Raw genomic sequence first — 12,159 nt, 5'->3', positions numbered from 1 at the left:
TTCCACCTCAACCTGTTATAAATAGGCGTTTAGTTCTATAACTAACAACCAGTTCCGAGTGAGGCATATATCGATATATAAGAGGCTCGGTTTTCTAAAAGATAATATCCTCATACATTTCAGCTGTAAATAGATATTAATCTACCAGTGTGAAAGTCTGCTATATATATTATTGCGTGACAACTTCTCCTTTGAGAAGGTGATGGCCTGAACTATTTTAAGCTATAACATTTTTAGGCTGTTTACGGAAAATACAAAATGCCAGTTCATTGAAATGTACCAAACTCAAGAGCTGATGAAAACGAAGTAAAAAGGGAAAGTAGATTGTATTTGGGTCTAAATTCAAATAATGAGCAATAGCTTTAACGAAATAAAGTAGTTGTCTCATTGATTTCTTTATAACCGCCTTTTTCTTGTTTTCTGTGAAAGATCCTTTTTTGACTTTTGACAAGGCTCAGATTGTTTGATTAATTAGCTAAGCTGCATGATTTGCTGAAATAAGCCATAGTCCTGCTGGAATCCACATTCTACAAAATGGAATTTGTTTCCTTGTATTTACGTTAAGAGCATTTCACATCATACCACAAGCCCATGCCAATGCACATGAGAAAAAGTATTATATATATCCATACAGATGAAACATTTCCAAAGGAATGGAATAAATGTCACATTTCCTCTTAATTTCTCTTCATCTGTTTCCTCCTTGGGTTAATTATGTGCATTTTACCAATCTTGTAAATCCAATATCCCCTACTTTTTAATGGTATATTTAAAAACCCAATGAGTTTTTTATAGGATCGCCTATTTGTTCAAACTGTTATGAAACGTAAGTCCCATTGCAGAGTCAAATATCCACAAAATATCAAAGTGGTTTTCAGTTAACCATGTGTTGCGTATCCCTGGTGGGTTTCATATCTATGTATATTAGATTAGGTGTATTGAATGTTGTTTTCTCATGTACTAGACCAGGATTCCAGCCTTCAGTGTCAGGTTGAGATCAATGGGTTACCCTGATTGCCAATCCCACCGCTCTCTGTCACTGTCTTTTGATCTCTACATGGTGTAACACATTGTAAATAATTCATGTAGGCAGTACATGTACACGACAATCGACCCCCGCTGGTGTCACCCTCGTCAGGTTTTAACATGGTCCTCTGCCGGAACCTCACTGATAACTTTTTTCATAACCTTGTAGTCTAACGCAGATCGTCATACATTTGTCATTTTATAACATTGGCGCCTTTTGTCTCTCCTGTGTCGCTACTTGTCATATTAAATGTGTTTCGTTTCTCGATCTCATTTCCGTGTTGGCTAAAATATGAATCGTGTTGAATGTGACTCGATAGATACAGTGAATCAGATCTCGTTGAAGTTTCTCAGTGCACGTTAAAATGTTCTGAACCAGGATGGGTGCCACCGCTGGGGCAGGATAAGCTCATCTTTTAACGAACACCTGGTATCATATATTTTTCATGACGATTCCCAATCATAATCATACGTGTGAACTTTCTTATGATTAAGGAAACGCCTTTCGTTCGAATGTCGAAAGCGTTCATACACTATGAATTCACTGGCAGCAACCAGATCAATACCAGGAAAACGTCAATGCCGGGTGTCCGAAACACACTATTTTGTTCCATGTCTCCTATACACACGTGACCAGGCTGAAAAAAACTCGTTATCGTGTGCAGTAAATAGACGTATATTAAAGGATATGTTAAGAAATGGATGAATGGTATTTGCTCAAAATATCAATTTCAGCAATGTAACGGTCTGACGTGAAGCATTAGTGCTCTGTCGTCATTCTGATTGAATTACTGAGTGAAATTCACTGATGTAATAATTCCGAAAGGCAAGCTCACATAACGTGAAGATTGAATCTCGTGACAACACACAGAGTAGGTGAGCCGAGTACAGTGCCCCTTGGGTATTAGATATAAAACCGACCATTAGAATATACTGCTTTTGAACCATTACACAACCAAGCATCGTGTTTCTGAAGGTAGCCACCAAAGTGACCATGTGGAAAATGTTGAAACAAATGACTGCCATCAGGTATGTCCAACTGAAATGATCAGCCATACAGCCATACAGCCATACAGCCATCCATACGGCCGCTGTATCTCATTTTTAGAAAATAAATGACTTGAGGCTGGTCATTTTGAGCAACAGACCGAACAAGAGTAAAAGTAGAAGAAATATATGTACCTCTACCTAAGAAGAACGCAACGTTTGCTCCATCAGCTGATCATGCTATGGCTGGTAAATATTCATGATGAACGTCATGGAGTCCTTATATGTTGGAGTGCCTGTTGTTGCAATGGCTGCTGTGTCTTCCCATTGATCACCAGCACGCTCTGTGTTCACTAAATTTGGCCCCGTGAGATAGTCACTTCTTGAACGTGAAAGGTATGTGTCTGGCAAAAAATTTTCAAATGGCGAATTATTTCTGTAATATAATGACACAATAGGAAGAAATGTAATACCAGCTGGATATTGACACTTCAGCGTTGCAGTGGTAAAGTGTGAGCACCAAGCAAGGGAAATGATGAAACCTGACGCAATCCCCAAAACCTAATCTTCAAAAAGCTTTCAGCCACACCTCGTAACGATATACGGGTCTTAGTTCTTTTCTTTGGTTTCTTTCCGGTGTGTATTAATTTCAGTATTACAGAGGGCTAATTTAGGAATTCGTAATCTGTTCGACCTCCATTGTATGTGAATATAGTGTTTTAGCTGAGCCACGATGCCCTCTCTAGAAAGTCCATGTAATTTTATCTTTCTTCCTCTGTAAACGCTGAGCATTCAAATACTTTTTCCGTGTAACCCGAGAAGTATCTAGTGTCTGCAACATGCAATACAGCAAATATAAATCAATGCCACTGATAACGCCAGATGGTTGCAGAGAGGTTGATCATGTTCTTCAACGCTGATACCAAAGGTCAAGTGTTAACGTCATGTCGGGAGCTGGATGCAGTCAGTGTGTGAAACAATAATACATATCACAAGAAGACTGTCTGAAAAAAGACAAAGTTATTACTAACACATATAATTCAACTCGCCCCCCACCTCCAAGTCCTAATCCTGCTCAGCTTTCTCAATATACAAGCATCGTCCTGGTTGTGTTTGATGTAAGCCTAAGTTAAAAAGATACAAGGGTCACGTTTAACGGCCATCTGAGCCCAGCATAAGTATTTGTTACAGACCAATCTATGATGTAGTCTGACGTTCCCAGCAGCCAAGAACCATGCCACAGACTGGCGACCATAAATAAAACCAAACTGTAATATTTTTGCCATTATTCAGGTGCCTATGCCCTCGGATCCATTGACCCAAGTCTGTACAAAATTGCCGATGAGGATGATGACTATGATGTCCCAAGGGACCATATCGGCCGCATCTGGTTTGCCGTCGAGTATGAACGGGAAACAGAAAAACTTCTTGTAACACTCATTAAAGCCAAGAACCTACCCAGCCGGGTACTGGGGAACGACAATGGATGCGATCCATTTGTCAGGTAAGCATTCGGAACTTCTGTGTTTAACACTGCTGTCTTAAAGACGGGTAAAGTGTTGGTAGATCTGATGCATCATCGCTATAAGGGACAAGTTGCAAGAATACCCTTGTGATGTGTTTACAAATAGAAGGAGCCAAAATGAATGCGTGTGTTCATCTGATACGAGTCTGGTATGTAGATCCACAAAGTGTTGCACGTCAAGTTAAACAGGACTATATATTTCTTTTGATGTTTGGCTTTTTGTGATGTTTTGTGTGACATGTTGTGCATTAAGTAAAGACTTCCATTTATATTTACCAATAATATTTATTTTCACGCCCATGCCAAAGATCATCCGCGGATTCTTTACATCCCAAGTTGATAGAAGAATTTTCGGCTGTTTAAGAAATTCCGGTAAAATGCTCGTTGACGCAATTCAAAATCAGACTTGAGCAATAAATATTTCAAAGAGGAAACACACAGAACAAGATCTAGAAGAGAAAATAGGTTTCTTTAACAGGAATAAGCAGGAAATGAGAATTAGGAAACAGATGAGGCCTCAATTACTTCCCACCTAACACCTGAAGCTGCCAGGTCGTCGTTTATTTATATTACAGTCCAGAATAGTGCAAGGTTTCACAAGTAAGCAGTCATCCGGGGAAAATTTTGGATTGTATTTTCGGAGAGACTTGTACTTCTGTGTAACACGTGCAATGCCACAGTGTCAAGGTGATGGTTAAATGTCAGTTGAAGGCCCCTCGAATGTTGAAATGCTCAATGTTAGATCTGTGATTAAATTAAAAAATCCTGGCGACATTTGCAGGAAAATTGACATTTTAAAAGTCAGCTAATCAATACTAGAGTCAATTTACGAAACAAGCACATTTGATTCTGTGGACATTATTGAGGGAATCTGAACAAGCGTAACGGAATGTAACGTGATTCACTAACCCTCGGTTCGAATCCCATATAACGAAGTACTAGTCATCATGAGTCCCTGAGCACAATGTCCGTTTCCTTCGGTTGCACCAAAATGGAAAATGCCTCTCGTCATCAGCATATTCGGCTTTTGTTTCTCAATTACTGAAGGAAGCCATTTATGCACTCAAAGTGAAGCCCCGTGTTACACACCTGACCTACAGAACATTAGGGCCTAGAGTGTCGAAGTTGTCTTTGAGCTAAGATAGTCGTAAGTAAATGTTAATCTATGGACTTTACGGCTACCTCAACACTAGAAGAGCTTTGAAAATCTAAGTTTTGAACACTTCACGGAAAACAAGTGGAAATATTTGCTACTGGAATGACAAGAATTAAAGATATAACTAAAACAGAATGATGAAAATAGATCTTAAACTCATCTTATAATCGAGCACAGAGGACCAAGCATGTCACATGTGCGCGATGGTGATGATAAGGAATAGCGGGGTGTATACAATGGTACATTACTGTAGTAAACTTTAATAAGTTATTGTCATGTATCAGCAAATAGGTGACTGAATATATTCATGTATGAGATGATGTTTTTTTCTCCTCAGTATTGAAGCTGAATCACATGGTCTCCAAAGAAGTAAATACAGTAGTTGTCCGAACTGCTTCACCATGAACTTCTACCATCCCGAGCATGTACAAAAATATAAACACTTTTTTTCCGAAATATCAAATATCTAAAGCATATTTCACAACAGTTATTGATGTAGCAGTAAACATTAGGAATGACGAATTAGTTGCCCCGAGTGATCGAATATCGTAACCTTGCGAGGGACTTACATCATATCTCATCTGTAAGCAGCACATAGTACGTAATTATGATCCTCGAGAAGTTATTATGTAGACTTTCTTCACGCAGCGCCGTTACCACAGTGTTCGGCTCCTTCACGCAGCGCCAATACAAATGTGTTCGGCTCCTTCACGCAGCGCCGTTACCACGGTGTTCGGCTCCTTCACGCAGAGCCCCACAATAAGAGAACTGTGTTTCTTATCTGCCAACATGTTTGAACCATTGTGTGAGATCAGATCGTTAAACGTCAGTTGACAACTCTCCACCCTTGACAACAATAGTATGCAGGAAAAATCGAAAATCAGTCTCGATCAAACACGAATTGTTTCAATAACAAAATTGCTATTTACAGATGCGTTTTATCTTGGAGCAGATGACCCGACTTGTCTGTAATTGAAAGATGCGAGCAGGATAGCGTTTCTGGTCAATGTTGTCAAAGGTACAGTGTCAACATCAGGAATCACACGCATCTTCCGGGAACGTGCAAGTTGTGCTGCTGTTGGCGCATGCGCTCTGAATGTTATTAATCTTCTGCCTCCAAATATACTCGAGCTTGAGGAAGGATTAGCTTGCTTGATCTATGGATGTTAGTTCCCATCAAGATTATTGAGAAAAAAAACTAATCACTTATAAAGGTCATACGTGAGATAGCATTAATCAACTTGAAGCCTGTATTGCACGCATGTGTTTCCCCGAGGGGCATCTTATCAATTCAACAGGCTCATAAAGGTGGAATTCCGAATTCAGCGCAGAGGTGGAAAAGTCGTCTCTCTCAATATCATGACCTCAGTATATTCTGAAAGCAGAGGATTCAATTTCTCACTTCATTATGTATCGCAAAGCCGTGGTAATACATAGAGACGAAGATGATGATGATGATGATGATGATGATGATGATGATGATGATTGATGGTGACGAAGATGAAGATGATAAAGCTATGATAATGACAAAATGGGAAAAATGATGTTGAATATGAATATGAAATTTAAACACCAACAGAAGGTGATGAACAGTTATGGTGTTATTATCATCGTATTGATTACACATAATATTTTCTAATGCTATAACGGGCATAAGGAGGATTAGCAATGTGCTCAAAAAGATTCAATTAGCCACATCCACATGCCACTGTGCTTTGAGTTCATTTATAAGTCTACAACGATCATGTCCACTAGCCACTGTGCTTACAGAGATCTCTGACTCTTTTCATAGAGCATCATCACGATAGAGAACCCAATGTCTTGACGTGACTAACGAACGTTTTAACTACTAAACGACCCTAATTTTAACTCCAAAAACGACCGTTGCCATATGCAAGGGCAACCTATCAGAACTCACTGGTTACTCGTTTCGTATGACTGGTAATTTAAATAATCATTACAAACTCTCATTATGTTTTGCTGTTATTTAATACTGTTCAGCAATATGTCCCTTATTGTGGTAGCCTCATTTACAACAATAGTAAGGGAGGGGATTGGAAGCATATATAACTCATGTTACCGTGGTCAGATTCTGGAAGGCAGCAGTAGAGGTTGAAGCCTTGCTTGGAGGGACATTCAAGTGCGTGCCGTAATGGATCAGTCTGGTTGTTATCTGTATAAACAGAACCAGTATCCAGGAGGGCAGGTCTATTTCCGTACACTTTACAAGGAAGGGTCCTAAGTTTCTGTGATACGAGAAAAAGTAGGCAGTCACATTCAAGGAGAAGGCCATTTCAGACAACTGACCGAAGAGGCACTTTACGCGTAACATGTCAAAAAAGCCATGATGGACTCGAACAGCATTTTGAATTATTCAACAGAGCCTGTTTTGTAAATACGTGGTAGATTTCCTGCTTAGATGAAATAAAATTATCTACAATCAGGCCGTATAAAAATACATGATATTCACGATCGTACATTTTCTTATAGTTTTCATGGACAAACAAATAATCTGGAAACGTCATGGGGAAATTTTACATTCTTATGTTTAATACATGAATCATACAGTGGGAGTACCGTGATTTAGGGATCTTATTTGCGAATCGATACTTTAGTAATAGAGTGGGTTCCATTACCTCATATCTTGTATACAAATAACAACCCATTACTATTAATATTATTGAGTTACTCAGAAGGTATAAATATTTCAGAGAGCAATTCATTCTTGTTATACAAACATAGCGATGTATTAATTTCCTTTATATATTCCGTGGAATAGATGCCCCAAATCATGACGATCTTATTTAGACCAATTGCTGTTACAGAAAAGAATCTTGAGTGAATCTTTGGCGTGTCTAGTTGTGTGACAAATTTACTTTTCTGCAGTACGTCCTGATAACATATTAATACATTTCATGCATGTTGCGCTTGTGCGTATGTGACTGGGCGGTTACTCAGAGGTTGTCAGAAAAATGAAGAATCAATATACATGTATATGCAATCGCCTCATGGACATTCAAACGTTAGCAGAAAATCAATACCGTCATTGTCGTGGCTCCTTGTTGGCGCATGGATGAAGTTCTGACACAGGAAGCGAGTTCAGGCCGCTTGTGCTGTTAGTGTGAACACTACCGGTGTTCGTTAACACCAAGTGTCATAACAGATGCCAACTGATCCCTATTCATATATGTTCCAACCCATGAAGATCCCAAGTTAGAATTGGCCTTCATCAACCCACGCTTGTCCTCAGATGAGACTAACGGGATCGGGTGGTCAAGCTCGCTGACCTTTTCGACACGCGTCTTCGTATCTCAGTTGCGTATGTCGATGCTCATGCTGTTGCTCACTGGATTAGTCCAGACTCGATTATCTACATACCGCAGCTGGAATATTGTTGAGTGCAACTTTTAAACAACGGACAACCAACCAATCACAACCTTTCCAATGCTGTTATGCAGTACTGAAAAAATATATCCAAGAAAGAGTGACTTTAAAATGTGTCCTGAAATGAACCAAGCAGCTTTGCTCCGTTTTGTCTTATTAAGATAAATGAAGAACTTGTGTTCTTTTACGAAACATCTTCATTTCATGAATAGATGTTAGTCTGTTTTACGATTGATGGTGATTGTTTCTTTGGATACTCGGGACTGATTGTTTATTCCTTAGAGATGGGTGGGCTACAAATCCCGACAAGTGTATCAATTACACAAGGACACCGAGCCCTTTGGTACCATATGGCCTCTTGACGAGCGAGAGTTTTTGTGTGTTGTAAGTCAGATGAATGACGCTTTAAGAAACAAACATACCATTGTGAAAGTAAGTAAATGAGTATATAAAGAAAAGAGTATTACCTGACCTATATCTGAGTTCAGCGAATGGCCTCCACTGACCTCCAAGACATACTTGAGTCATAGGCTGATCTTGTTCTCTGCAGGGATCACAGCGTATCTCCTCTGCAGTCCTATTTATGAACATTGGCGGTGATAGATGACGCAAACAAGAGTTATTAGTAGCGGGTTGTCTATAGCTTCACATACAATCCCCAGAAAGGTGGTAGCAGGCGTTTCTTCATTAATAGACCACAACAACAAGAATGTGGTGCGTCCCCGAGAAATATTCCTAAATTGAGATATTGAAACTATTACTGACGTGATGACAAATAAGTAAGTACTACAAGAGGAAGACCACACTTGATGATTCGCTCGTACTACATATGTTTTAGGCTTCGGATTACTGTAATATCTTGCCGAGTTGATACTCAAAACGAAAAGGTTATTATTCCCTGTGCGATCAGATTCGTTTTAGCTATTAGACATTACGTGGTATAAGTGGGATGTTAACCATTGTATTGGTTTATGCCGCTTAAAACCTCCTTTAATAAATAATTAATATGGTGACTAACATGTATTTGAAAATAATTCTACACATGAAATTGCAAAAAAAACATAAATGTGACTGTCCTTTGGTGCATGTGTAGCCAATGTAAATTCTTCTTTGTACCCTTAGCATTTTTACTGATTTATCATATACACAAAACGAATACTTAAACGGCTTACCTGCAAACCACCATTATTGCTGTTTCAGCAAAGATTATTACGTACATGTAAGCAGCATGCGGAAGTTTCCACATTTTGCCAGCCAATCGGGCGAGCTAAGCCTGAAACTTTACTGGCCCACGAACTTAATTCACTAGCCAGAAATGGGAATGTACAAACTAAGCAAATGATTACAAACAAGTAAAATTCCATCAAAAGCAAATAAATGTATACATGCCATTGCTAAGCTGTTAATATGATAACATTTATGCCATTATATTGTATGATGTAAACCTGTGTTATGGGTTAACAAGTCGGACCTGTTTCGGAATGGCGTCAAGTAAATTTACAAGCCAGTTTGGCCAGTTACTGTGATGATGTACTGGCCCCACTTGATTTATACCAGCCATTTACCATCGGGCCAGTGACTATTTCGCACCCTGCAGTCAAGCTTATATTCGGTATAATGCATATCACTGACAAAAGTTAATGAACATTCATTATACTATAGCGACGGTATTTCTTGCTAAAGCTAATGGAGACATATTGTTTTAAATTCACGAGTGATTGTTTGGCGAGTCTTATGCAATCGTGGAGTAGTGAAAATATATTATAAGCTGCATAAACCTGAACTCACGCACTCATGCTGCACGAAGACTGATCCTTTGGATTGGGAACGGTTAATAACTCCCAACACTGGTGGATCACTATAAACCGGAGACAAGAAGGTTGTAAAGCCTCGACAGCTTTATTACGGGTTCTGCTGGAGACGAAGTAATTATTTCAAGACATACACTGTTTGAACAGAACGCCGAGACTTTACTATCGGGAGAGATTGTGAACATGTCACACGGCAACCTTTTAACGCGCAGTAACACCGACCAGTCACGTGATTGATCGTCAACGATTTTATCTTATTGTTTAGATCAATACTTGAAGAGGAGTTCCCCCATTTCTGTAATTTCTTAAGTATGGCATTCCGCCTATTTGTGACCTCTCAACCCTTCGCGCCATTGCAAAGTGAATAGTGCCATGCATCCAGCTACGGCTGTTAAATGAGTTACATTGATGACAACTCATCTTTTGATTCCAGATACTTCATTCAAGGATGTGTTAAGACACAGTATGTGGTGTCTGATGTGTTATTAATCCGTTTCTTCTATTCAACCTGTTTGATAAAAGTGTTTACATTTAGTTCAGAGTGTCTTGTTTGACTGAAAGTTACTCGTCATGACATTTGGTTTACTCATACAGTCAAGAGCCATGCTGTATCAGTTTAGATACATGCAGATGGTTTTGTCCGTTCTGAAGACGATCAATGTTATTAACACAGACCATAAAAGCCAACAGATTTTCTCTTTTGTAAACTAATTTTTGAACGTTAATTACAAATTGATGTTCAGTCACACGTTATTGTGTGGGATAAGGATATCCGTGTGTGCGTGCGTGTGCGTGTGCGTGTGTATGTGTGTGTGTGTGCATGCGCGCGCATGGTGGTTAAACTGTTACTCGTCACACCGAAGGCCCGTGTTTTACACCCAACATGAGTACAACAGAGTTGAAGGAGTTCATTTCAGGTGATTGTGGCCATAAGATACTTTTTGTACCTTTGTACCTTTTGAAGTAATCGTGAAGGCGTATTTCTAAAATTATTAATGGTGGTTATGTCATATCTAACTTTCATATTTAGTTACCTTAAGGTCTGTATTTCAAAAACTACTTATTACCTTCAGCACCAGAGGAAGAGAAGGATTCTACTCTGTCAACATCATAAATAACAGAAACGTCTTTGACTTCCTCACCTCAGGATTTCCTTACACATCAAAGTGACAGTTTCTGATATGTCTTGATTTCGGTTCAAAACGAACTTACTTAAACCAAACGTATTTAACTTAATGTGTTGTTTTGGTAGATGTTTTTAATGGCAAAGAGTACGTATGCTTCCAAAGCTGAGTGAGTACGGATGTATACAGTTTCAAACAACATTAAAGAAACATTCACATCAATACTATAATGAGCTTCATGCTACTGCCCCTGTTGAGAACCGAACCTATATTTAAGTTGTAATGAGGGATCACTCGCTTACATAACCGCATAGACGTTTACACACGTCCAGGTGTATATGGTAGCATATACAGATCGACATACCATGTTCGCATGCCCCCCCATTTTACATATGTGTGCATACCTGTGTAAAAATGCATACGTGATCCTTCTTGACATGCTGAGTATATTCATGCTTCATATTTACATCAGAACTAAATTTGCTCTATGCAAGTGTTCACGGAGCAAATTTGTAAATGTCATGTTAAAGTCAGGCTATATGTTCCAATCCATACGTCTTCACATCTGTCATTAGGTAACAACAAAGAACAACCTGTTAAGGGTGTTACTTTTTGCTATCCCTGTCGTATTGAAATATTTATGATAATAGATGGGCATGTTTGCATCCTATCTAGGCTTGAAGAAAATACCATGCTCATAAAATCGCGAATCACTGTATTAAAGAGGCAATTATAATTCAATCTTTGTTTTAACAACTCCACGTTTCTAAGCAATGAGTTGCTCCCTCTCTACAATGACCTTTCTGTGGAACTGGCACAAATCCTCTTTGGAGACAAGAAGTTCTTCTGGGTAACGAGAAGATAACGTCCTTCTATGCTATCTAATCTCTACATAAAAGCCGCTTTAGCCTGATAATATTCCATGTGCAGACCAGCATCACCCTTGCTTTTCATGGAGCAGTGAGCACAAGGTGCAGCTCGCTGCTTCCAGTTTGCATCACTTGTGTCTGTAAATGGAACATCGAGAAACCCATGTCAGAGTCGACATCTCGACTAATAAGTATGTTCACTGAAGAATAGTCTTTCACAAATATGGTCGATCCATGAATAAATTACATGAATAGAAATGAATACATTCACTTCAAA

The 12,159-nt window shown here is 39.0% G+C and overlaps 1 protein-coding gene across 4 annotated transcripts in view; it reads left to right on the top strand.

Moving 5' to 3' along the window:
* Positions 1-12,159, top strand: part of LOC137284393 (synaptotagmin-15-like) — a 102,212-nt gene that overhangs the window by 75,196 nt on the left and 14,857 nt on the right. For all 4 annotated transcript variants that reach the window (XM_067816181.1, XM_067816179.1, XM_067816183.1 and 1 more), the window contains one exon: positions 3,307-3,517. In XM_067816181.1, coding sequence (XP_067672282.1) covers positions 3,307-3,517 — 211 coding nt within the window. The remainder of the gene's footprint in view (positions 1-3,306; positions 3,518-12,159) is intronic.

The sequence above is a fragment of the Haliotis asinina genome, chromosome 5 (assembly GCF_037392515.1).
Source record: "Haliotis asinina isolate JCU_RB_2024 chromosome 5, JCU_Hal_asi_v2, whole genome shotgun sequence".
Classification (NCBI taxonomy): Eukaryota; Metazoa; Mollusca; class Gastropoda; order Lepetellida; family Haliotidae; genus Haliotis; species Haliotis asinina.
This window is presented reverse-complemented; position numbering and strand designations above follow the sequence as displayed.